The sequence below is a fragment of the Stigmatopora nigra genome, chromosome 20, assembly GCF_051989575.1.
Source record: "Stigmatopora nigra isolate UIUO_SnigA chromosome 20, RoL_Snig_1.1, whole genome shotgun sequence".
Taxonomy (NCBI): Eukaryota; Metazoa; Chordata; class Actinopteri; order Syngnathiformes; family Syngnathidae; genus Stigmatopora; species Stigmatopora nigra.
In genome coordinates, this window is record NC_135527.1 from 1782095 (window position 1) to 1809940 (window position 27846).

Sequence of the window (27846 nt, forward strand, 5' to 3'; positions counted from 1 at the left end):
GAAAGGGCGTGATGTTCAGAACTCCGCTTGCAGCATCATCAGCATCGTTCCAGTTATTTACCAACTTTACAACGTCTTTCTGAGCTAGTAATCATTTTAGCTACCGCAACCAAGATGGCGCCATTAAAGTGGCAGCCGGCGGCAGTAACTACGTCCACTCTTGCTCGTTTTTAGTTTTTGCTGGTTTTATGTCTTTTCATGATTTGATTTGCTTTGTACTTTGTTCTTTTTTCTTTGTTGTTCTATCTAATCACCCTCTTGCTACTGCCACAATGAAATTTCCTGAATACGGGATGAATAAACTTATCTAATCCAATTCAATGCAATCCAATCGTATCATCAAAATAGCCGCTTCAGCAGGAATGAGCCAGCAGGGAAATAACGCCGATCTTTCTCCCCTACAATAAGGCAGTCCCCCATGCACAGGAGAGAAAAAATGTCACAAAATAGCTGGAAACAAAACAGACGATCTTAATGCGGTCACCAGTTGACGAGGTGAAATCATTTTCCTCCTTTTTGTTGGGAAGTTGTTCTTCTCTGTTTTGGTGAATAGAGAACTCTGGCTTCTCCCTTTTGATTTGGGGGAGCTCAAACTTCTCCTCAAAGTCACCAGACCCCTGCCCATCAGCACCAAGATCATTTCTAAAAGCTGCAAAACACAAAGATAAATGATATATTTTATCAACTGTCACTCTGACGATAAGTCCTTACGGTTACATTAAGAATTTAAAGTCTGATAGAGCTATACCTCTACTTACGAACTTCTCAGTGCAGATACAAAAAAAAAGATCCAAGTTAAGAAAACGTCCATGCATTTCCTGTATATCTGTTATTTTAATTTGACATTTTCGCAGACCTGCATGTTTCTTTGACTGCCATGGTTTGACCTCTGGTGAAGAAGTTTTAATGGCTTATTAAATAATTTTATGATCATTTTCTCTCAATTTTGTGTCTTCACACTTTGATGATTTTTTAAGGGTTTAGTTGGTAGTTTTGTGAGGACCATGGAACAAATTAGAATATTTCCATTTAAAGTACTGCTCTACTTATGAAATTTTCTATTTACAAAAAAATGTTCTGGAAGCAGTTAATTTTGTAAGTAGAGGTACTACTGTAGTCTTGTTGTATTTTATTTTGAAATTCGATAGTTAGGAAGTGTTCCAGATCAGTGCATATTTTCCGAAAAAGCTTCTTTTGCCCTGAAATAGATTTTTGGGGTGAAAATTACCAATGCCTAAGACTAAAGAAAAGAAAAGAGTAGAAATCACTCATTTCCTGATGAAAGATTAAAGTTTAGAGAATCCTAATATTATGTGATTCAAGTCATTTTCAGGAAAACATTGTTCTTCAGTGTTGGTTAATAAGTCTTCTTTTAAGAGTCCCATGTGAGCCAATGAGAATGCTTGACCACAAAATGGTTCTTCACCTGTGTGGGTTCTCGTGTGGCCATTTAACTGGTCCTTTCGAGAGAATAAGTGAACACAAATTGAGCACAAAAATTGTTTTTCACCAGTGTGGGTTCTAGTGTGGGTTTTTAAATGTGGCAGTTAAGAAAAGGTTTGACCACAAACTGACCAGGAAAATGGTTTTTCACCAGTGTGGGTTCTTGTGTGGGTTTTTAAGTTTCCCTTACGTGTGAATGTTTGACCACAAACTAAGCACGAAAATGTCTTTTCACTAGTGTGGGTCTTTGAACTTTCATGTTGGGAAAAGGCTTGACCACAAACTGGGTACGAAAATGTTTTTTCACCAGTGTGGGTTCTTGTGTGATTATATAAGCTTTCCTTGTGACTTTACCACAAACTGAGCACAAAAATGTTTTTTTGACAGTGTGGATTCTTTCATGCCTAATTAAGTTACCCTTGTGTGTGAATGCTTGACCACAAACTGAGCAGGAAAGTGGTTTTTCAGATGTGGGCGTTCTTGCATGAGTAATCAAGCTTCCCGTCTGTGTGAATCTTTGACTACAAACTGAACACGAAAATGGTTTTTCACCAGTGTGGGTCATTACGTGTCTTTTTAAGCTTCCCTTGTGTGTGAATGCTTGAACACAAACTGAGCATGAAAATGGTTTGTCACCCATGTGGGTTCTTGTGTGCATTTTACATTTTCCCTTGTGTGTAAACGTTTTACCACAAGCTGACCATGATAAGGGCTTCTCCCCAGTGTGGCTCCTCATGTCTTTTCAAATGAGATTTCTCACAAAAGTTTTCCCACACTGAGAGCATTTTCACAGTTTGTTGCCACTGGGATATTTCTCAACATCTTCATCATGATCATTGTCACAAAAATGGCGTTTCACCTGTGTGGGATCCTGTGTGTTTTTTTTAAGTTTCCTCTGTGTGTAAATGTTTGACCACAAACTGAGCTGGAAAATTTTTTTTGCCAGTGTGGGTTCCTATGTGAGTTTAAGCTTTCCTTGTCTGTGAATCCTTGACCACAAACTGAACACGAAAAGGGTTTTTCACCTGTGTGTGTTCTTGCATGAATAATTAAGCGGCCCTTGCGTGTGAATCTTTGACCACAAACTGAACACAAAAATGGCTTTTCACCTGTGTGTGTTCCAGTGTGCCTCTTTAAGTTTTTCTGTTGAGAAAAGGCTTGGCCACAAATTAAGCATGAAAATGGTTTTTCACCTGTGTGGATTCTTTCGGGACGAATTAAGTTACCCTTGTATGTGAATGTTTGACCACAAATTGAGCAGGAAAGTTGTTTTTTATCTGTGTAGGTTCTTGCGTGTCTTTGTAAATCTTGCTTTTGAGAAAAGACTTTACTTCAAACAGAACACGAAAATGGTTCTTCGCATGTGCAGGTTTTTTGTGCATTTTAAATTTTCCCTTGTGTGTAAATGTTTTACCATAAACTGTATATGGTAAGGGTTTGTCCCCAGTGTGGCTCCTTGTATGTCCTTTCAAATTAGACATCTTCCCAAAAGTTTTCCCACACTGAAAGCATTTACAGACTTTTTCACCATTGGGATTTTTCTCAACATCCTCAACATCATCATCGTCAAAATGCCATTTGTTGCCATCTGATAAAGGAGAAATTAAATTATCTGCTCGCCATCCTTCTGTTGAGCTGCCGCTCAGCGGCCCCACCCCTCTGTTGGTCACGCCCATATAAGTTTCACTCTTGAAAGGCTCATCAGTTGACCATATGACACATTCCTCATTTTTGATTGGAGGTTGCTCTTCTCTTTTGCACTGTGGGTGTTGAACCCACAACCTTGGCGTTATTAGCACCACACTTTGACCAACTGAGTAACAGGCCATGTGCTGAACAACCCAGATTTTTGTGTGATGACGCAAATGCAACACGTCACCTAGCTCAACAGTTATATTACGGCAAAAGAAGTTGTATTAGGCAGTTTTAACTACTACGAAGAGGTCACTGCCCGTGCAGGGGTTGAACCCACGAGAATGGCATTTTAAGCACCACATTGACCAACTGTGCTAACCAGCCATTTGTAAATTGGCTATGATGTTTGTGTGATGCACGTAAATGCAACGAGTCAGCTCGCTAACTGTGATGTTACGGCAAAAGAAATTGTGCAAGGCAATATCAAATGACGATGGAGAGGTTAAATCATTTTGGGCAATCTTAACTTACTCTATAGAGCAAACATGGGCAAACTACGGCCCACGGGCCACATCCAGCCCGCCGACGTTGTCCAAATAAAGTTTTAATTTTTTTCCAAGATGGCGCCGTCACACGGAAACCAATGGCAGTAGCTCTGTCCACTCTTATTTATTTTTCGTGTTTGACAGCCCCTCTATCTTTTTTTAAAATTACATTTGAATACATTCCTTTTTACTTTACTTTGTACCCCATACTTCTTACTTTAATGATGAGTGATGAATATGTTAATACTTTAGTTCTTTTTTTCTGTCTATGTTTCATATGTACTGTTAACGGATGCAGTTTTTTATATGTATCGTATCTTGTGCTGACCCGGCGCATCTGTCAAATTTTTAAAGTCAATGTGGCCCCCGAGCCAAAAAGTTTGCCTACCCCTGCTTTAGAGCAAGGGTGTCAAACTCGGGTTGGTTCACGGGCCAGATTAACATCATCTCCATTTCATGTGGGCTGGACCATTTTAGATCCAATATGTAGATTTTTTAAAAATTGGATTAAAAGAACTGGATCATAAGTCCAAATAGTCTGTTTTTATAGATATAAAGCAAAGTCTATTTGAGGTTTTTTTTTTAATATTGGAAAATGTATTTTATTCATATTTTTTTATTTCAAATAAAAACAAGATATTTTTTTAAGTGGAAAACGGAAGGTCGAGCGAGGCGCTTGGATGGGCGAGGTCGAGTGGGAGCAGGAAACTTGGATGGGAGAGGTCAAGCGGGGAGCTCGGACAAGCGAGGTCGAGTGAAGAGCTCGAACGGGCAAGGTCGAGCAGGGAGCTCGAACGGGCGAGGTCGAGCGGGGAGCTCGAACAGGTGAGGTCGAGCCGAGAACTTGGACGGGTGAGGTCGATCGGAGAGCGGCGAATGGGAATTGAAAGTCCTTTTAATAGGGGAACGAAACGTTTAGGTCTCCCAGGCGGCACTGGCATCTGCCCCCACCATCAGACCCGACTCACCACCAGGTTGTGATTGGTTGAGAGCTCCGTCCCTTTCTTTACCCGAGTATCCAAGGCATGAGGGTGTCCTGGTGCCAAGTGCACATATGGACACCCGTATTCTTGAACATTCTGTTCATTATTGTCAATCCACTTCGAGCGCAGAAATCCAACAATAGAACACCACTCGGGTTTCGATCAGGGGGGGGGGGGGGGGGCGTTCTTCCCAATCACTCCCTCCAGGTCTCACATCAGCATTGAAGTCCCCCACCAGAACAAGGGAGTCCCCTTAAGGAGCACTCTTCAGCACCCCCTCCATGGACTCCAAAAAGGGGTCGGTACTCTGAACTGCTGTTTGGTGCATTCACACAAACAACAATCAGGTGCCGTCGTCCACCCGAAGATGGAGGGATGCTACCCTCTCGTCCCGCGGGCAACTCCAGAGTGTCCAACCCCCTTCGTGAGGAGTGGTACCGGAACCCAAGCTGTGTATAGAGGTGAGCCCGACTAGGTTGAACCGGAATTTCTCAACCCCACGCTCAGGCTCTTTGACAACCGCGTCCGGGCGAGGGAAGATGCCCCGGACAACATTGCTACTAACATCGGTGCTCAGACGTTTTGATTATAATGCACTTGTGCATGGTCAATGCAATTACAAACTCATTCTTTCTCTCAAGATGATAATTTTGAGAGCGAGAGATTACCTGGTTGATCGCTTTCAACAGTAAACTGTGATCTACTCTGCCGGGAGCGAGCGAGCGAAAACATGTACACACACGCCAATAGATCTGCTGGGGGCAAGCGATATTTTGATAGTAATGCACATTTACATTGTCAATGCAATTACAAACTCACTTTTTCTCTCACGATGATAATTTTGAGAGCGAGAGATTACCTGGTTGATCGCTTTCAACAGTAAACTCTGTGTCTTGCTCCTGAGCGAAACCGGTGACCAATAGACCGGGCGACCAGAAGACCGGGCGACCAAAAGACCGGGCGACCAAAAGACTGGGTGACCAAAAGACCAGGTGACCAAAAGACCAGGTGACCAAACGTTTGGCGTTCAAACGTTTGGCGACCAAACATTTGGCGACCAAACATTTGGCAACAAAATATCCGGTCACACTAACATCAGTTCCTTTTTTGTAGAAGCAAACTACCCCACTACCAAGTGTTGCCATGCTGTGAAAATTGTTCTTGAAAATTATCAATTCTGTAAAAGTTACCCTTTCTTATATTCTTCTGAGGGATGCCTCCTGAAAAATCAGATCGGAATTGATCGGAAATCGGGCCTGATCGCATCATTTTTACAGGTTTGGAATTGGATAAAAAACTAATTGTTTTTTTTTTAAATACATGCCGCAAATTGCTTGAAATTCTGATGAAGGCGGGATACGGCAAAACATGTCAGGTAAGGCCTAAAAATCATTGTGAAAAAGGATCAGAAAATAGTCAAATAGGAAAACTAATTTTTATTTCATGACATATAGACCATTTTTCTTTTTGTCATCTGTTTTAAATATTAACAACAACAAGTGTTTAATTGCATTCTAGTTTTATACACTTTGAAAGCATATTCTCAACAAAAATAAAATGCAATACCAGTTAAAAAAAAACAATGGAACAAGACAGGTAAAAAAAAGTGAAAACAATCGAAAATTACATCTAAATATGAGAAAAGAAATTTTTATCCTTAGGAATAAAACATTGGCAACAAACTGAGCAAAAGAGTTGCTCTCCTACTGAATGTTTGCAAAGGCCTTCGCGCCTGTGTGGGTTTGTTTTGTGATGCTTTGTTTTGCTGCTTTTATGTCTTAATGATTTGATTTGTTGATTCTTAATGATCCCATTTACCTTGATTTGCTTTGTACTTTGTGCTTTTTGCTTTGTTGTTCGGTCTAATCACCCTTTTGCTACTGCCACAATTAAATTTCCCAAATATGGAATGAATAGTTATTCAATCCATATAAGTAGTTTTTTTTGCAAAAATTTGACAATACATTCCCTCTGTATTTAGTCTATCATCTCCCATAAAGCTTTTTTACTCAATGTTTTTCAAATAGTTACACGTAAAATAAAAATCTAGTTACATTTCTACCAATTATCCCCTTCAACATCAAAAAGATAAAAACAATTTACCATTAATTTCCGACATGAAGTTACCATATTTTCACACTTGTAGAAAGAAAACAATCTTTTATATATCCATTTATCAAATTGTTCAAATTTATTCATTTTTCTTTGTTCTAAATCTCAGAAAATAATGCTTCTCTTTATTGTAACCTTTGAAATTGGAAGGCTGATTTTTTCAACAAAAAGACCCGAATAGTATTTTTTCCAAAAAGAGAGTTTTATTGGAACTACCAAAAAGATGACACGTTAAATCGGTTTAAAAACGTGATTCAGCTTACAATATGACAAAAGCATAAGGACATTGTACTAGTAATTTTATTTATTTTGAGCAAATTCATTCTTTCACACCATATTTCTTCTAATGTTTCTTAGATTTTAGATTCATTAATCATTCATTTTCATTCAAATGTATCATGTTTTTGAATAACACTCACTTATCTAATTGGATTTGTTAGCAAATTCAATAGACAAAAACTGCAAGTCCTGGGTCATGCACATGTATGTAACATTCAGTACACTACCTTCGGCCGCCATTACCCTGTGTAGAGTGTCTATGATGGTCAAAGCAAGGAATTTGTGTTATTGATATTTCATTGTTTACCCTTTTGAATAGTTGAAAAGGACTTCTCAAAGTTGTAAAAAGAAAAGATAAAACAAGTTATGACCGCATATAGAACGGGTGTAATTTTACATTATGATTTGGGTTCTAACGTGTTGCTAATATATATGTGGGTGTAAATTGTATATTATGTTTTTTTTCTAGCATGTTGATAAAGAGATATCAGTAAAACTGGTTTTAGAAGCAACAATTAATCACTATTGTGACTATCCGTGTTTCAAGCGAAAATGCAGGGTGCAATAATTCCAAATGAATAACATAAAAATAGAAACATTTACACGATTAAAAAGAAATATTTGCTTGCTTTATGATCCCAATGACATGATAAAGTTGGTTTAAAAAATGGATAGAATGTATTTAATTTATTGCCTGCCAATGACAGCGGTAAACATCCAATTCATTTATACTGGGAGGACTACACTCACCTTTCAGTTCCACTTGTGTATCAAACTACTTGATATGCATATCAGGGGTTGCTTATGCATGGTTTCTTCTACTTTTGTTCTGCAGAAACCAAAACCAGGTCCCCAGGAAAAAGCTTGAAGCTCCAAATGGACATGGCTGCTGTCATTGCGGAAGTTCTCCAGCTCCAAGAGAAGAAATTCAAGTCTGCTCGCAAAAAAAAAAAGTTAATTTATTTATGTGTGACAGGGTGAAGTAGTTGATGTTATACATGAGTGCAGGTGTTAAGTTAAAAAGGGACTCATGCCGCTAGCATGCGTTAAACACGGGGCGATGACGTAATGGGCACGCGCAAGTCACGCAGTGATTAACCAATGGTCATAGACCTTGGTATAGTATAATAACGGGCTATTCAGACATTTCTCTAAGTTGGTTTGAAATACAACAAAGGACCTGTCTGATAATTTCACCCGTCTTTTAAAGGTATGTTGCTTTGTTTTGAATATCGATTGAGTGTGAGATGTGCAAGAGGCAATAAGTAGCATGTGAGAAAGAACGTAATGCTTAGTGATGCTTGTTTACTTTTTTATGTGTGCGCGTAAATGTGCGAGTCTCGGGTATTGTTTACAGCAAGCTACCTTCGGCCGCTGGTTATTTACTTTTTCATGTGTGCGCGTAAATGTGCGAGTCTCGGGTATTGTTTAAAGCGAGCTACCTTCGACCGCTGGTTGTTTACTTTTTTTATGTGTGTGCGTGAATGTGCGAGTCTCGGGTGCATTGTTTACAGCAGGCTACTTTCGGCCGCCGTTATAAGGATAGCATAATAAGTATGCAGTATATGACGGCCGGAACAAAAGGTAACAAGTTTCTATACTCATAAGTTATAATCGTTTTTGCAACAAGTACATTGTTTGGATTATAACGGGTTGTTAATATGTTACTATGTATATATTTGAGTGTTATTGTATATTATGTTTTGTGTGAATTGCTTTGATATAACTAAAGTTGGTTTGAAATACAACAAAGGACCTGTCTGATTATTTCACCCGTCTTTTAAAGGCGAAATACTACCACCCCGTGGAAAATCACGGGTACAACATATGCAGTTTGGGAGTTGGATTGGATACCTTTATTCCTCCCGTATTCGGGAAATTTCATTGTCACAATAGCAAAAGGGTGACAATCCAGATACAGGAAAGGCATTGTCGGCTTTAAAACCATATACATTCAACAACTTCGGATCAGAGGAAGCACACGGAGAGTCAGTCGTGATGAGATTCACTATAATTGACCTGAAGGAGGGGTCAGAGTAGCCAGCGCTGGGAGATGTGATGCCTGACCAGTTAGAATCCCTAGCTACTCCCAACAGTTAAGCTAGTTTTATTTACAAAGGGTCATGTGACCTAGGTACAAACTTTAGGCGGGAAGAGGTGAACAAAGAAATGGGCGTGTCTTGGTATATGACACGCCCCTAACTCATAGGTGTCATGGTGGAAATTTCCACTAGGCTATCTAAAATTCTATCCTTGTGACTATATTGAATAAAAGTGTAAAGAATACATCTTTACTCCATATTTCCCCCCTATAGTTATTTTGAAAGAATTTTTATTAAATACATCAATTTATATCCCACCTATCCAGGTTCTAGAATACAAAGCAGCTACTTATCAAGGGGTATGGAATTTGTCATTTGTCATTTGTAAAGGCAGAGGCGAAAAACTCGAGGTAATTTTAGGGTTATCCGAGAAAAAATCCTCTGCGTCCCTTTTTATGAGCGAACACAATTTTTAAGTCAAAACAGGTACAATAACCCATAGCACTCGACATACCGAGACTCGTCACACTTTGAAAGAGTGGGAGAATATCCATTATGATTTGCCACGCGGTGATACTGTATGTCATTGTAAGCTCCCAGCATGTGCTAGATAGTATTTCGAATCATAAATTTCACACAGAAAATACAGAACCGTAACAAAATCACAAGTGAGGGAGTTGCAAATTTAAACAGATTTGAGAACCACGGCCTGTGTTGGCCAAGGCTTTCATTTCAGCTATAGCCCGAGTCATGTACTGGTTTCATCTGGGATGAAGATGCAGCAGTGTTCTCCCATCGAGGCACAAGCATCTCCATCCTTGGCTCCATCCTCCTGCAACTCCATTTCCCTTAGGGCTTTTGAATCATCTGCTATACCCTATAGGGCCTTGACAGTTTGGTTAATCCACACTCATGTAACAGTACCAATTCACTCTCCTCAGTGATAGGAGTATGTCACCATCTTGTTTTCCAACTCGAGTCTCTGTGGACGGGGCGTTCAGACACGCCCAGGAAGTCACTGACAGTGCAGTCACTGACAGTACAGTCACTGTGATGTGTGGCAACAGCTTTCACTGTGGCCGCTGTGTAGAGGTTCAAAGTCTATGGAAGCTCAAGGTTAAGTGAAGGGTGCTCGTGGCAGGTGAGTAGACGGATGAGTTTTTCACGGACAAGGGTTTTGACACCGTCCAATTTCCAGTCCACTCAGAGTCACCTGTGTCTCGAACTACCTTGACCTGGCATTGGTGAATCCAGTTTGGCATTTCAGCAGTGAGTTGGGCCACGAATGGATCTTCCCATCGTGGAGAGAACCAGGATTTTTTTATGACTCGAATCAGGATCCAGTCACCTGGCTTCACCACCTCCTGCAAAGTAGACAAAAGGGGATCACGGCAGCGTGCATGTTCTTTGGACAAGCTTCTCCAAACATGTTACCATCCATTCTGTGAGTAGATCTGCCTCGCCCGTAGTCTTTTGTCATGATTCACCTTCCCCTAGAGGATGTTGAAATGGTCTTCCATGAACATTTGTTCAGTCTACCAGTCCCATGCTCTTTTGGACGTTGTCCTCATTTGGGCCTGAGGTTACCTTGCACGCCATGTCTGCAACAAATCAAACAGTTCCTACAAAATTAAAAGTAGGTATTTAGACCTCTGGGACAAGGAACACACACTGTACCATGTCCATCATCCCCCCTGTTGAGACATGGCTCCTTCCATGGCTCAATTTTGGAATAATTTTTGGGTAGGCACGCTGAGCCTTTAGCTGTGTACAGGTCGTCTGCAGACTGTTCTGTGTTTTTTCTGTATAGATGCATCTCTACCTTCTGTGATGCAATGTTTTGCATATCAAGCAATACTGTTTTCAATTCAGTTTTCGTTGTTGTGTATACTGTGCAGTAAGTGTTTGCTGCTGCTTTAGCTGCTATCGTCTTTAGCGCGTGCTTAACACCTGCATACGGCCACTTGGTTGGGCTTAATACTCTAATGAACAAAAATCACAACAATCTTACTTATTCCATCACTATAGTTTGTGATAATCTAAATGCCTTATCAGTCAAAAGTAGATATACTAGCTGTTATTCTATTTTGATCACTGATTCCATGTTAAGATCAAAAACTATATTTGATTCTTTCCTTTCCTGCAATTACACAAATTAACTAATCATGCTAAAAATAGGAAAAATACAAAGGGCAAACCAGGCTGCTTTCTCCTCAGGAAAACAGCTTTCCCGCTCTCTGCAACAGTTACAATCACATCAATTAATATCCAGAAACAAATCTATTCATTTATAATTCTGAAAAGAATTGAACCCTCTAAAATGTAACCACCCCTTGTTTATTAAGGTTAATATTTTCTTGCATAATTGTCTTTTAGAACAATTAAACTCATTTCTTATAAAAAGCTTAGTAATCAAGTCCCAATTCATTTAACAATGTGTATCGCGTTGCATATTAAACTCAATTGGTTGAAAATTCAAAATATCCCAAACTAGTAGTCTTTTTATCAAATATATTTGTTTCGTGGTTTTTGGAGTTTGCCAATCATCTCCTATAAAACTTTCTTAATCAACATTTTCTAATAGTCAGGCATAAAATTAAAATTTAGTTACATATCTATCCATTGTAGTTTCTCTTTTCTCTCTAATTGTTTACTTTTAAAAATCTGTAAGAAGGTTTGTTTTCAATTGAAACGCTTTCACTCTTTTTTATGGAGACAAAAAAAACAATATAACAAGTTCCTTACGGTTTATGGCATTGCTCCTCGAGCACTAATTTTCCAATCAATATTGGATGCTTTCCATTACGTCTGATCATGTAAAGTTTATCTTACCCGTCTCCTCATACGTTTCCACTGAGATAACTTTCTTACAGTGCAAAGGTGGATCTGCATCCTCCTTTTCACCTATTTTCATGTCTGCTGTTTGGTCCGCAACAGTTGTACGGACGTTCTCATTTTGGGTTGCTCGTGCATCTTCTCCATGTGTCCTGTTGAGAAGCACAGTCTCCTTCTGCTAACCCAAATTCAATGCATTTCTTTAAAGTTTTCTTTTACGCAGATAGCCAGATTAGTTTAATCATCCAGCTCCAATTGTGTAGTGAAATAGGCTTTCCATATTTTGTTGTCCGGTTGACCTCGTTATGAAGGGGCAATGATTTTATAACGAAATATGGAACATTTTGTCAATTCAGTCAATTATTCTGTTACCAGCCCACCTCTTGGATCGACGCTTAGTTGGCCAGACCGACCGACAAAGTGTTCTTCCGTTGCATATGTTGCACCCCTGAATTCCGGGCAATGTATTTGCCTTTAAAAGACAGGGGGAAATAATCAGACAAGTCCGTTGTTGTTACTTCAAGCAAACCTTTAGTGATATCTCAAATCAATTCACACAAAAACACAATATACAATAACACCTAAATATATACATAAATATATTAACAACCCGTTATAATCCAAAACAATGTATTTGTTGCATAAACGGTCATAACTTCTGACTATGGTAAATTTGTCACCTTTTGTCTTGCAACTTAGCAAAGTCCTCAACTATTTAGCAGGGCAAACAAAGGAATCTCAATAGCATAGCTTAGCAAAGTCCTCAGCTAGTTAGCAGGGCAAAAAAAGGAATCTCAATAGCATAGCTTAACTTCATTGGTACGATCGTCATACACACATACACATCACAATACTAACGCTAATGGCGGCCGAGGGTACATTGCTAACGCCACTACCCGTGCTCTACTCGAGGCTCGTGAAATCTCAATAACATACCTTCCTTTACAACGGCCGTCATATACTGCACACTATCATGCTAACGCTATAATGCGGCCGAAGGTAGCTTGCTAACGATACACCCGAGACTCGCACATTCACGCACAGACATAAAAACGTAAACAAACATTACTAACCATTATGTTCTCGCTCAAATGCTAACTATTGTCTCTTGCAAACACCACACTCAACCGGTCATGAAAACAAAACAACATACCTTTAAAAGACAGGGGGAAATAATCAAACAGGTCCGTTGTTGTTACTTCAAGCAAACCTTTAGTGATATGACTGAAAACCCCCTCTGCTTTTATCTACACCTCGCTTCATGACCCCCACGCATCATCTGCATGTCTCCCGCATGCCCGCTGCATGTCTCCTTCATGTCTCCTGCGTGATACCTGCGTGAATACCACGTGATAGCTCCGTGAGTCCATTTTTACACAAAAACTCGAATACCCCTCTATACCCTTGCTATTTGGCTGGAGGCATCAATAATCGAAAACTGATAAACCCCCAATCCCCAAGCCATTTTTACATAACACATGCACTCATTTATAACTTAACTCACTTTACCCTGTCACACATACCTAACGTATCAATTTTTCTTTTTTTTCAACACACGTAATTCTCAAATGTATGCACAGCTTATCTCCCACTTTTGGAGCGTTTTCTTCGACTTTTTCACGAGTTGAAAAATGGGATTTTCACCAGCCTTGTTATACATTAATTTTAAACAGCCCTACCGTCTCTTGTGCGCACACCCTCTCTCTGGCCGGGTTCCTTCTTCAAACGGGCCACGATCAACTGAAAATGCCCTCTCTTTAAAAGTAAGAGTAGCTGACGTCAGAAATCTTGGCTTTCAGTCCACCGCGGTCCGAGAAATTCAGAAATGAATCCCCAGGTTTTCGGCATCAGAAAATGTCGGGTTTAAAACCATATACATTCAATAACTTCGGATCAGAGGACGCACACGGATAGTCAGTCGTGATGAGATTCAGTTGACTTGAGCTGAAGGAGGGGTCAGAGTAGCCATCGCTGGGAGATGTGTCCATCCCCCAGCCTGACCAGTTCGAATCCCTAGCGACCCCCACCAGTTAAGCTAGTTTTGCTAACAAAGGCTCATGTGACCTAGGTACAAACTTTAGGCGGGAAGAGGGGAACAAATAAATGGGCGTGTCTTGGTATATGACGCGCCCCTAACTCATAGGTGTCATTGTGGAAATTTCCTCTAGGCTATCTAAAATTCTATCCTCGTGACTATATTGAATAAAAGTGTAAAGAATACATTCCATACTCAACAGGCATAGTTACACATAGTTACAAGTTAGATAATACAGTCGCAAAGGCTGCAGAACAACAAAGAAAAAAGCACAAAGTTCAAAGCAAAGTGTATGGGATCATTAAGAATCATTAAATCAAATAATTGAGACCGTTTCACAATGAATAGCCACAGTCGGCATTTTGACATGATATACACATCGTTGACATTTCCCTTGAGGTTCATCTTCACAGAGCTGATTCAAACTGAAAAGGCATATGTGACAGGGTGAAGTAGTTGATGTTATACATGAGTGCAGGTGTTAAGTTAAAAAGGGACTCATGCCGCTAGCATGCGTTAAACACGGGGCGATGACGTAATGATTAACCAATGGTCATAGACCTTGGTATGGTATAATAACGGGCTATTCAGACATTTCTCTAAGTTGGTTTGAAATACAACAAAGGACCTGTCTGATTATTTCACCCGTCTTTTAAAGGTATGTTGCTTTGTTTTGAATATCGATTGAGTGTGAGATGTGCAAGAGGCAATAAGTAGCATGTGAGAAAGAACGTAATGCTTAATGATGGTTGTTTACTTTTTCATGTGTGCGCGTAAATGTGCGAGTCTCGGGTATTGTTTAAAGCGAGCTACCTTCGGCCGCTGGTTGTTTACTTTTTTTATGTGTGTGCGTGAATGTGCGAGTCTCGGGTGCATTGTTTACAGCAGGCTACTTTCGGCCGCCGTTATAAGGATAGCATAATAAGTATGCAGTATATGACGGCCGGAACAAAAGGTAACAAGTTACAATACTCATAAGTTATAATCGTTTATGCAGCAAGTACATTGCTTTGGATTATAACGGGTTGTTAATATGTTACTATGTATATATTTGAGTGTTATTGTATATTATGTTTTGTGTGAATTGCTTGATATAACTAAAGTTGGTTTGAAATACAACAAAGGACCTGTCTGATTATTTCACCCGTCTTTTAAAGGCGAAATACTGCCACCCGTGGAAAATCGCGGGTACAACACATCCGTGCGAGATATACGGGATTGCATTGACGCGAGTTATTTTTCTACTCAAACGCGTTGTTTTTTTAAGATAAACTTTAACCAAGTGGGTGTTTGTCTGGCAACATGCAGAAATATATGGAGAAGATGTTGACGCAGAAGGAGAAGATCCCTGCCAGAATCAACAATATGCAACAGGTCATCTTTGGGAACATTTTAGAGCTGTAGGAATTCCATTACAAGTAAGCATTAGTCGTGACTTTAATTTCACAACGCCACTCAACACTCCACCATGTTGAAATGTATTCATGAAGTCACTTGTCGTTTTTATCTTTCTTCAGCATCTTTCGCAAACATCTGGAAAAATACAAAGACGTCCCTGAAGATGTCAGACAGTGCTTTGTCAAATAGGTATGTATCGGTTCTTCAAACCATATTTGGACTGTATAATGACCCATTTAAAAATTCTTAGCTTTTTGCTTTTAAGTAGGTTGATAGGTTCCAGTTGTACGTCGATTACTGCAAGGATAAGTTAAATGTCAAGGCGATCCAATCAAACAAAAGGCACATTAAATCTCATTATCTTACATCGTTTCTTTTCCTCTCTTTTTCTCCCTGCGGGTTTAACAGAAAATTCAACAGACACACGGACTGGCAAAGTCAATCAACTCTTATCTGTGGAAGCCAGTACATAGAATGACCAAATATCTCCTCCTGATAAAGGTATGTGTGACATGTTGAAGTGTTTAATTTACACCCCATGAACGATTGCATGTTGGGGATGTGCAACTAACATATGCAAAAAAGTTTGTTATTCAGGAAAATCACATTCATAACGCACCGATGAATACACTTGAAACCACAGTCTCTTTTGAAATGTCTCATGCAAGTCCCGTAGCATATTGTAACACAATATAACCAGCTCAATGAAATGAACATACACCTGATCCTGAACTTGCTATTGTACACATAAACAGAGCACACATCAACCTATAGAGCAAATTCTCCCAATTCTGTGGGAACAATGTCTCAATGTAAGTGTCTTTTGGCTTATTTTAGGATCTGCTGCAATGTTATCAAGGGGAAAAGCAGCCCAAGAAAGCCCTGGATTTGACTCTTAGCATTCCCAAGAAAGCCAATGATGCCATGCATCTCTCCGTGCTGCAAGGTAACTGAACATGATGTCAAGGTGGCAAATCATTTTCTCACGATTCTGGTTCGGTTTGCTTACGCGCCACCTTCATCTCTCCTCCTTCGGGTTTTGATGAATGCATCAGGTCGCAGAGCAAGCTGCTCCTGCAATATTCCTTCAAGCTGTGGGATTCAAGAATAGCCCTGAGCAGGGGAAACAATAGACAACCCTTCCTCTTGAAGAAGTCCTTGGTGGTGTGAAAGGTGGTCAAGGACGCCAAGTGAACGAGTAAATACATTTACAAGAAAAAAACTCAGTGATTGGAATCGTTAAAAAATGTAAGTACCTGGGTGTTAACCTCAACAACAAACTGGACTGGTCCACAAACATGGATGCCCTGTACAAGAGAGAACAGAGCGACCTCTATCTCCCGAGGAGAATACGGTCCTTTGGTGTGTAGGATGTAAGATTGTAAGATAAAATGACAAAGTCGCTTGGCAACTGCTTGTTCATATTGCATCAGTTTTTGTAAGTATAGAAACATCGTTGTAATAGAAACTTGCCACTGATTTATCAGACTTTGCCCAAAGTTTGGTCGTTGTCATGGAGACTTCCCACTGATTAATCAGACTTTGCCCAGAGTTTGGTCGTTGTCTTAGAAACTTTGCTATACTCTGTTTTCCCATATAAAGACTGACCAACTGTTCATTGGGAGAGAGTTGCAAGGACAACAGACTGTGAGCGGTTCACAGCTGTTCGAGCTCTCTCCCCATCCTGCAGTCTGGTAATAAACCTATTTCCTATTAAATTGATCTCACTCTTTCTTAACCTGCTCCTGAAGTTGTATTTCAGATATATAATACTTCAGTGCCGAAACCCGGGATCCCACATGCAAGCAACTGCGAGAGCGACGAGGGACCGCTATGAAGGGCAAAACAAAGACTGTCAACATTATTCTCCATTTTAAAGGGTCAGCCCGGCAGACATTACCTCACCGCTCTGGTGATCTGGTCTCTCTGAACCAGGGCTGGTTTGGAATGAGAAAGATTGTGATTTCACCCTTTGATTTCTGTCTCTGTGAAGTGTGATAATTTGAATCACTTTGTTATCACTGCGGTAGTGTGGAGTCAGGGACTCCGCTAAGAGAATCAAGTCAAGGACTCTGCTAAGACCAAGTCAAGGACTCTGCTAAGACCAAGTCAAGGACTCTGCTAAGACCAAGTCAAGGACTCTGCTAAGACCAAGTCACGGACTCTCCTAAGATCAAGTCACGGACTCTCCTAAGATCAAGTCACGGACTCTGCTAAGACCAAGTCACGGACTCTGCTAAGACCAAGTCACGGACTCTGCTAAGACAAAGTCACGGCCTCCGCTAAGAGAATTGAGTCAGGAACTCTGCTAAGACAAAGTCAGGGACTTGTGGTGGTGGTGTTTTAATGGAGTCAGAGAATCCGCAAAGAATAATTCAGGGATTTGTAGTCTTAGTGTATTAATAGAGTCAAGGACTCCTCTGAGAGAACAGAGTCAGGGACTCCGCTGAGAGAACAGAGTCAGGGACTCCGCTGAGAGAACAGAGTCAGGGACTCCGCTGAGAGAACAGAGTCAGGGACTCCGCTGAGAGAACAGAGTCAGGGACTCCGCTGAGAGAACAGAGTCAGGGACTCCGCTGAGAGAACAGAGTCAGGGACTCCGCTGAGAGAACAGAGTCAGGGACTCCGCTGAGAGAACAGAGTCAGGGACTCCGCTGAGAGAACAGAGTCAGGGACTCCGCTGAGAGAACAGAGTCAGGGACTCCGCTGAGAGAACAGAGTCAGGGACTCCGCTGAGAGAACAGAGTCAGGGACTCCGCTGAGAGAACAGAGTCAGGGACTCCGCTGAGAGAACAGAGTCAGGGACTCCGCTGAGAGAACAGAGTCAGGGACTCCGCTGAGAGAACAGAGTCAGGGACTCCGCTGAGAGAACAGAGTCAGGGACTCTTCTGAGAGAACAGAGTCAGGGACTCTGCTGAGAGAACAGAGTCAGGGACTCTGCTGAGAGAACAGAGTCAGGGACTCTGCTGAGAGAACAGAGTCAGGGACTCTGCTGAGAGAACAGAGTCAGGGACTCTGCTGAGAGAACAGAGTCAGGGACTCTGCTGAGAGAACAGAGTCAGGGACTCTGCTGAGAGAACAGAGTCAGGGACTCTTCTGAGAGAACAGAGCCAGGGACTCTGCTGAGAGAACAGAGCCAGGGACTCTTCTGAGAGAACAGAGCCAGGGACTCTTCTGAGAGAACAGAGCCAGGGACTCTTCTGAGAGAACAGAGCCAGGGACTCTTCTGAGAGAACAGAGCCAGGGACTCTTCTGAGAGAACAGAGCCAGGGACTCTTCTGAGAGAACAGAGCCAGGGACTCTTCTGAGAGAACAGAGCCAGGGACTCTTCTGAGAGAACAGAGCCAGGGACTCTTCTGAGAGAACAGAGCCAGGGACTCTTCTGAGAGAACCGAGCCAGGGACTCTGCTGAGACAGAGCCAGGGACTCTGCTGGGACAGAGCCAGGGACTCTGCTGAGACAGAGCCAGGGACTCTGCTGAGACAGATCCAGGGACTCTGCTGAGACAGATCCAGGGACTCTGCTGAGACAGAGTCAGGGACTATTCAGGGATATTGGGTGAATCACAAAGTATTGAAACCAATTTCGGTAAATGTAGAATAGAATTGTTGTTTAAACTATTAAGTGATTTAAATGGGTCGGAAAGCGACAAGGGAGATGGGTTTGTTGCCAGACTGCAAACTGGAGATCGGAGGGTTACCGGATGTTGGGTATGTGCAGATGAGTAGTGTGTGTTTTGCCTGTGTCTGCTGCGATGGGTGGAAAGGCATCGTTTGGCGACCTTTGGCGTGCAACAGATGGGCATGCTTCCAAATCACGAGCCGATTTGTTTGGTTGGACTTCGGCTGACTTCTTGTCTCCGTCCGGGTCCTCCCGATCCAAAATTTTGGCGAGCAACTGCCTGGAAGTCTGTCCAGCTAGCCTGAGAGGCTTGTGGGTCCTCTTCCTGGAGGACTCGAGGGCTGAGTGGCTCATCTCTGGATCCTTCCTGTCCGGCTCCAAGCCGATTTTGACCTACGCGTGAAGGGACCTCGTCAGGGCGGAAGTCACGGAGCCCATCGCTAGGGAGGGGTCGTGATTTCAAATGACGTCCAGTTTGGGCGAGGAAAAAACACTGCTAGGTTTATTTAATCAAGTATATATATTTTTTAGTTCTTTAGGCGAGAGGTATGTGTGAGAAATATGAATCGTATTCTTATATTTAATCTTGCACCCTTTTGCACCCTGATGTATTAAAAGTTACTAGAATATAATTCTATTTACACCTATTGATTAAAATGTGCACTACTCTTTTTGTACTCCACCTCCTTCATTTGTATTAACGCCTCCCATTTTTATGACTTGTCTTATCTCTATTAAAAACACAGTTGAAGCAGCTTTTTGGCGGGAAATAGCTTTGAGGAGCCTGGAGAGTAGTCACACTCTCCGGCACCTGAATTGTTGCACTCTGCAGATGTTGTACCCCTGAATTAGCAATTATTGCTTTAAACACGGGGGGAAATAATCAGACAGGTCAGTTGTTATCTTCAAGCCAACGTTTACTGTAACAATGTACTTGTTGCATAAACGGTCATAACTTATGACTATTGTAACTTGTATTACCTTTTGTTTTACAACTTAAAGAAGTTAGCAGGGCAAACAAAGAAATCTCAATAGCATAGCTTTGCTTCATTTGCTACTACCGTCATACACACACACACACACATCACAATGCTAACGCGAATGGCGGCCGAGGGTACCTTGCTAATGCCATTACATGTGCTCTACTCGAAGCTCGTGAAATCTCAATAGCATAGCTTCCTTTGCTACGACCGTCATACAATGCACATTATAATGCTAACTATAATGGCGACCGAGGGTAGCTTGCTAAAGTCTTTACATGTTTTCCACCCGAGACTCATACATTCACGCACACACATCAAAAGTAAACAAACATTACTAAACAACATCTTCTTTCTCACATGCGAAACATTGTCTCTTGCAAACCCCACACTCAATCAGTCTCTACAACAAAACAACATACCTTTAAACTTCGGGGGAAATAATCAGACAGGTCAGTTGTTGTTATCTTCAAGCCAACTTTTACTGTAATGCCTGAAGAAGTCCCGCGTTTCAGCTATATGAACCCAGACATAAAAGAATGGAATACCGATCCATACTCTTGCTATTTGGCTGGAGGCATCAATAATCGAAGACTGATAAAGATCCAATTCCAAAAGTAGTTTTACATCACACATGCAATCATTTATAACTTAAAAGACTTTTGGCATGTGACCCTCTATCATTAATAACTTACAGACTTTAGCCTGTCACACAGACGTGGCCTTAAATGTCATTCTATCTGCCTAAGTGTGTGCTCATGTGTTCAAGTTTATTGAAGTGTTGGCCAGTAGCCCCATCAATGTGTTTAAATCTCCACCCTGGGATTTGGTGTTTAATGGTGGCGGCGACGTCTTTTTCGTCGTCGACGGCGGTGGCTCCCTCGCTGTGCCTTTCCGTGGCGTTCGCGTCACTTCAAGTGGACCCCCAGCCAGCCCCGAAAGCCACTTCATTTAATTCATCTGTAACCTTCGTATTTAACACGAATAAACAAGTTCGTTTCGACACGGTGGACATGGGAGAGCACATTTGCCTCGCAGTTCTGAGACTCAATCAAAAACGGGTTCTGACTGATGTGGATGGAGTAGGTGTTTTTTTTACCAGTGCCTGCGCAGATTTTGTTGCGGGTACGCTGCTAGGCATGGTAGGCAGGGCCAGTTTTTGCTACGGGCAATGTGGGAAACTGCCCACATTGCCCGTAGGAGGGGTTAGTGCATTGGCATCACGGTTTTGGGGTTGAGGATTCAAGGTCAGGTGCGTTTACTATGGAGTTAGTTTGTTTTACCCGACCTTGGCCTTGGGTTTTGTCCGGGTACTTCAGTTCCATTCCACATCCCAAAGACATGCATGCTAAGCTAAATAATCACTCTAAATTACCCCTAGCCAAGAATGAACGGTTGATTGTCTCTCTCCTGCGATTGGCCGGCATTCGATTAATGGTGTCCCTTTGCCACATAGTGCCTGTAATTAGCTGGGAATGCTCCAGCACCCCCTGCTATTGAAATATTTATACATTATCAGTTGCCTACACTATCTCCACTCATCACATTTTACAGAGGGGAGATTGCCTCTCCCTAGCATCAGAAAAGTGTCACCACAACCTCCTAAATTACATTCATATAATACTTTTTTTTTACTTTAAATAATTTCACAGTAAATTAAAGTCCGTTTTTAACCCCGTGGGCCATATTGGGACTCCCTAATGGAGCATTTCCAGCCCACGTCTTACTTTTGACACCCCTAGCATAGTTTATACATAGTTTTCATGACGAAAAGTCAATGCTAACAGGAAACATGCTACATGCTTTTTTCTATTGCTTGCTCCATTGCATTTTTAGAAGGCATTCACAGTGCTTGTATGATCCTAATTACCTAGTTGTTTAACACATTTGACACGACACTACGGGTAAACGCGGGTGTTAATAAGGGAGAGGGTGGAGTTCATTATGGACTCTTTGGAAACTGTCAATGGATTAGATGACTACTCCATGTATTTTGAGCTTCTGACAACTAAAGAGCGTCACAAGTGGCTCACAGACTCATTAGTTTTTTTATTGCTGCTGTTGGAATTATATATTAAAATATTAACTAACGACAATTATGCAACTTACTAATACATTAATAAGTAAGCAAATGAAACTAAGGCTGAACCACTATATATGTTTAATAGTGTTTTTACGACTTCACTACGTGGAACACAGCCGCTTGTTAAACCCTGTATGATTTATCGCGTAAATAATGAGCTATCTATACTTTATGGCATAGACGCTGAAGGAGTTTTCTGTTCCGTTATCTTAGAATGACCAATGTGAACCCTAGTGTCTCACTCCTTTTTCCAGTTTGTTTGTGTTACCAGAAGTTATGGCCCTCTCGGCTCAGAGAAAGAAAAGTTACTGCCGACAGACATGAGTTAAAAGGATGACCCATGTGTGGGATCATAGGGGGTCTTTTCACACACACACTCATACTTAGAGGGACGGAGATCATTGCTATATATGTGCTTTGTAAACTGTATTGAGTTACCTTTCTTCCTCTTGCTTCTGTATGAGGTGTTAGGTCCAGATCGATCTGTTATATAAAGCCACGCCTTTTGAACGAGACTCTGCTGACTTTTTCCATTTATGAATTAAAAGAACTTGTGGAAGTAGAAACAGGCTAATATTGAAATTAGCTAACGGCAACAACAAACTTTCTACTTTACTGCTTACAGGACAATGGTGACCATGTTTTATACATCAGAACATGTGCATTTTTTAATCTATTCATGAAGTCATATTTTTTAGTAGTTGACTATTTCATTGACACAAAAACATTTGCAAAAAATACAATTGCAAATAAGGTACCGTGTTTTCACGACTATATGGTGCATCATATTTTTAGCCGCAGTGTCAATAGCGAGTGCTATTTCTGTATTCTAGTCACTAAGGACGCACCGTTTTTATAGACGCAGCCAGGCATGGCAAAACATACACAAGCTTAATCATACACACTACACCCACACGCTAAAAACATGATTTTAAACAGGCAACAGAAGCAAAACGGAGTTCGGTTGTACTTAATTTAGCCATTTTACACAAATCCATCAAATTTGCTTTGTAAAGCTGTGTTGATGCCGATCGCCAGGCTACAATTCATTCACAAATAGTAGCTAGCTTCTTGCAAGCGTCCATGCTTCGTAAAGCTTTGTTGATGCCGATTGTCAGGCCACAATCCATTCGCAAATAGTAGCTAGCGTCCATGCTTCGTAAAGCTGTGTTGATGTCAATCGCCAGGCCACAATCCGTTCTCAAATTGTAACAAGCTAGTAGCTAGCATCCATGCTTCGCAAAGCTGTGTTGATGCCGATCGCCAGGCCACAATCCATTCGCAAATAGTAGCTAGCTAGTAGCTAGCGTCCATGCTTAGTAAAGAGCTGTGTTGATGCCAATCGCCAGGTCACACTCCAATCGCAAATATTAGCTAGCAAGTAGTTAACATCAATGCTTCGTAAAGCTGTGTTTATGCCGATCGCCATGCCACAATCCATTGGGTGTATTGACAAAATAACTTTATATCCCCGCAGTCACTGCACAGTACTTTTTCTACAGGAAAATAGTAGAGTCAGGGGCTGCTTGCCGTAGTTGTGAGAGCCATAGAGGATGGTGTACCCTATCGACTGATTTATTTTACTTTATCGTGATAACAGTTTTAGTATTGGTCCATATATAAAGCACACTGGATTATAAGGCACCCCGTCTATTTTGGAGAAAATTTAAGACTTATGTGCGCCCTATAGTCGTGAAAATACGGTACATTGTTTTTTTAACTGGCATGCTAAAATCACTACATGGAAAAGGGCACTTTTTTCAACCTTTTTGTGGTATTAGGGGCGGAGCCAGTGACTAGCATTGCTGGGGTGTGTTTTATTACTCCGAATTGTCGTGGTTCTGGGTGGATTCATTAATTACCTTAAAAGGGAAAACAAATAATCATTGGGAGATTTTAGAGTTTAAAAGTCGTTCAAATTTTTTTGGGGTCTCGTACCTGACCATCTTGAGTCTCGATGGTCTTGATGAAAACCGTCTTGGTGGTTGCCGTTTCCACTTGAGGGTTGTAATCTATCATGGATTCTGGAAAAAATGCTTGATTATTATGGATTTTTTGTTTTAAAAAAAAACTGTAGACGTAAACTAACCTCTCAGGTTGAGAGCGGAGAAGTTCGGCATTGGGGTGGAGATTCTGTAAATGGGGGGGGGGGGGGTGGGGGGGGGAAATGAAATTTTCCAAAACTATCTCATAATTAATATTGGGTAAAAAAAATTAACTATAGACTAAAAGTTATTTGGAATTAGTTTTGCGTGCAAATAATCCAAATTTGAGACATTTGTCCAATCACCTGCTCTCCTCCCCTTCCAGCAGCTTCCTGTAGGTGGCAATCTCGATGTCGAGAGCCATCTTGACGTTGAGGAGCTCCTGATACTCCCGAAGTTGTCGAGACATCTCGTCTTTGGCGTGGTGAATGTCGTCCTCCAGCCGTGTGATGGTTTCCTGGTAGCTGCTCATTTTTGCGTAGAAGTTCTCCTCCATCTCCTGCATCTGCCGCTCCATCGACTCGTTCTGGGGACAAGCCGTCCAAGTGTTGTGGAGGCGGGGCTTGAAGGTAACCGACGGCCACTCACGGTTCCTTTTAAGGCGTCCACTTCGCAGGTGAGCGCCTGAACCTGGCGTCGGTAGTCGTTGGCCTCCTGCTTGGACAGCCTCAGAGCTTCGTTGTTGCGGGCGGCCGCTTCGGTCAGGTCGGTAAACTGGGAATTATTTGTGATAAAAATGAACACAAAGGTTATTCAAGGCATATTCAAATTCACTCGCCGTTAGGGACACTTTCAGCTCAACATATTGTCACTTTTCTCACCAAATCTTTCAAACAAAAAAAACATCCGAGTTAACATTTTAGATTGGAGACAATAAATGTAATGATAAAAAAATGATAATGTTGGGAAAATAGATGTCAACTAGTGTGAGGAAAATGTGCTTTAGGGCTTTTTGAACTGCAGTCACCCATTAGGCCACTAGATGTAAGCAGAAACAAGCTTTTCTACTCTTGATTAGACTGACCAGAAATATTATAATGAGCTAAATATTAAAGATGTGTTTTGGTCAAAATAAATTGTATTAAAATTTATGTGGGAGAAAAAAACGTTTTTTTTTAATCCTTGTTATTGTGAATGATTTGTAACATTTTTTACTTCTAACTACTAATCAGTACATCCTTGTCCTGTTATGAAATGTTATAACCTAGAATATGTATCAAAAGAAACTATATTAAAAAGGGTTATTTTTAGATTCGTTATTAGGACCTGTTCTCTTGTAGAATTTAAATGATTTTGGAATAGATTGCAAATGACTTCAAAAATCTATTCTTGTACGATACAGAATAAGTTCAAAATGTTGTGTTAAGACCGTACGTATATAAGTAAAATGACCCTATTGGATGAAAACAAACAATAGGTGCTCGCTTTGAAAATCCCAACCTTAGACTTGTACCAATCCTCAGACTCCTGGATGTTCTTGAAGGCCAGGTTCTCGTACTGCAAGCGTACTTCCCTCAGAGCCGCCGTCAAGTCCGGCTTGGCCACTTCCATGTCCACCTGCACGTGCTGCTGCATGTGTATCTGGTTTTGCACCTCCAAAATTTCCTGCGTGTCCAAAAAAGATCCATTGCTTCATTGAACTGACCTCAACAATCCATCCTTTTATGGCAGCGTTTCCACAAATGTGTGCTAACCTCATCGTGGCGCTTCGTGAGGAAGTCCATTTCCTCCAGGAGAGACCCCATCTTCCTCTCCAGGTCCAATCTGGTGAGAGTGGCGGCGTCCACTTCCTGTGAGAGGACACCCACAAAGGTAGTCGGAGAAATTGTTATGTGAATTACAATAAATACTCTATTTACTCGCATTTAAGCCGCCCCATTAAAATTGCCCTAAAAATGTTGAATTTCAGAATTACCCGCATATAAGCCACCCCTGCATACTAGCCGTTCCTTAAAATTGCCTTTAAATTTTTTAATTTGACAATTACCCACATGTAAACCACCCCCACATACTAGCTGCCCCCTAAAATTGCCTTTAAATTATTGAATTTGACAATTACCCACATATAAGCTGCCCCCACATACTACTCACCCCTTAAAATTATTGAATTTTTGAAGGGAAAATCGTATTATTATGATCAATATTCATCCAGTAATGGTTGTTTTCTTACTGCCAAACAGAAAATTACCAACAAATAGTAATTGTTACTTTGCGGACATGTACTGGTGAAAGAGTATAGCAAGACTTGTGCGCATATAAGCCCTACCCTTGATTCAATCATCATTTTACAAATACGGCTTATATGCGAGAAAAGGTTGCCCAACCTTCTCTAAACCTCGTTAATTTAGCAGCCTCACCTGAAGATTAAAGAACTGTACGGTCTACGATTAGCAGTTGTATGGAAATTGTTTTGGCGACGCCACACTGCCATGCTTTGTCCTCTGGATGTTGGCAGGCCGTCAAATGAGGTATCAGCCAATGGAGCCGCTTTACCCAGCGCGCTAATGCCAAAAACAAAACAACCTATTCAGCCCTGATATCCCAAACGCTTCACAGGGTTTGGGGGGCCGCTGGTCGGCGTGAGGGGCAGCGAGCGCCTAATTATTGGCATGTCAAACCCAAGTTCCTTCCCGTCGTTCTTATATCGCTACGCTAATAGCGTGTGGTCTACCCACGCAAGCATCCGCTGCACCGCTGCAGATGTGGGTTTGAACCTCATGCCCAAATTTGGTCAATCTCACCACTAAGTCTGTTTTTAAAGGAATCAGAAAATCCATCAACACGAGAACAAAAGGAGAACACCCAAAGCCGTTTTTGAAAGAAACCAAGCTTATGTTGTAGCTTTTCTTGGAGGACTCATCATGCCTTTGATTGGTCATCACCGTAATTTTTAGTTTTTTTTTCTTTGAGATATTCTCCACACAAATAAATAAATCAAGACAATAGGCTGGAGGGCCAATGGTTGGCATATTGGCCTCTCAGTTGTGGGCTCGAGGGTTCGATCCTAGGTCGGTCCTCACTGAAGTTTGCATGTTCTCCCTGGGGCTGCGTGGGTTTTCTCCGGGTATTCTGGTTTCCTCCCACATCCCCAAAACATGCACGCTAGGCTAACTGGTTGAACACTCTAAATTGCAATAAGTCACCCTTGGTCACTAGTCTCAGGCCCAATCCACCCCTCGAAAAAAAAGGACGCCCTCTAGTCCGTAAAATACAGTATTCCCGCCACGAAATGGCTGCCCTTGCTAGGCCGACGGATGTCACGTGGCTTCTCCTCTCGCTCTGATAACCATGTGAAGCCATCGCTGTTGTTGCCAGAGAGCGGCTCATTCAGCGTGATCAATCCAGATTTGGGAAGATCCCAACTTTAACGCCTGATTGAACATCATCCAACCAAAACCATGTCTTGTCTTAGCTCTGCCTATTTGGGATTCAACAGGAGCACATTCCTATCTAGGCAGGCACAAACAGACCAATGAAAGTGCACCACTTCAGAAGACAAATACAGTAATCCCTTGATTATCCCTTGATTATCACGGTTAATGTTGACCAAACATGGCCACGATAATCGCAAAATCGCAAAGTAAGGTCACCCCTATTATAACTTTTTTCCTAGTGCCGAGTCCTAGAAGCAAAAGTGGCTTCCACCTACAAGTTTCATCGTGGACCTTCACAGTTTGATGAATTTATAAACTTCAAAATATAATTTTCTAAAATGATTAAAAGTGGAAAACCAAATGATAATTTGATATCAAATATTACTGAAGCAGGTACGGCGTGGTCAATATGATTACCTGCCGGAAGCTGTGCATGTTGCCCTCAGCCTCTTCTCTCAGGGAAATCTCATCCTGCAATCTAAAAAGGAACCATAAC

The 27846-nt window shown here is 41.4% G+C and overlaps 1 protein-coding gene and 1 long non-coding RNA gene across 3 annotated transcripts in view; one reads left to right on the forward strand and one right to left on the reverse strand.

The window, feature by feature from the left end:
* The first annotated feature begins 15025 nt into the window (after positions 1 to 15025).
* Positions 15026 to 17025, forward strand: LOC144213474 (uncharacterized). 2 transcript variants are annotated; one of them, XR_013329977.1, is made up of 6 exons: positions 15026 to 15066; positions 15218 to 15327; positions 15427 to 15496; positions 15716 to 15808; positions 16145 to 16253; positions 16363 to 17025. It is a non-coding gene; the product is annotated as an uncharacterized LOC144213474 (long non-coding RNA). The 2 variants fall into 2 exon arrangements; XR_013329976.1 differs by having other exon boundaries at positions 15427 to 15808.
* Positions 17026 to 21937: 4912 nt separating this feature from the next.
* Positions 21938 to 27846, reverse strand: part of LOC144213458 (vimentin-like) — a 7430-nt gene continuing 1521 nt past the window's right edge. Inside the window, exons 2-9 of the mRNA XM_077741938.1 lie at positions 27768 to 27828; positions 25671 to 25766; positions 25417 to 25581; positions 24565 to 24690; positions 24282 to 24502; positions 24081 to 24124; positions 23930 to 24015; positions 21938 to 23853 (exon numbers count right to left, since the gene is read on the reverse strand). Coding sequence (XP_077598064.1) covers positions 23812 to 23853; positions 23930 to 24015; positions 24081 to 24124; positions 24282 to 24502; positions 24565 to 24690; positions 25417 to 25581; positions 25671 to 25766; positions 27768 to 27828 — 841 coding nt within the window. The 3' untranslated portion in view covers positions 21938 to 23811. The remainder of the gene's footprint in view (positions 23854 to 23929; positions 24016 to 24080; positions 24125 to 24281; positions 24503 to 24564; positions 24691 to 25416; positions 25582 to 25670; positions 25767 to 27767; positions 27829 to 27846) is intronic.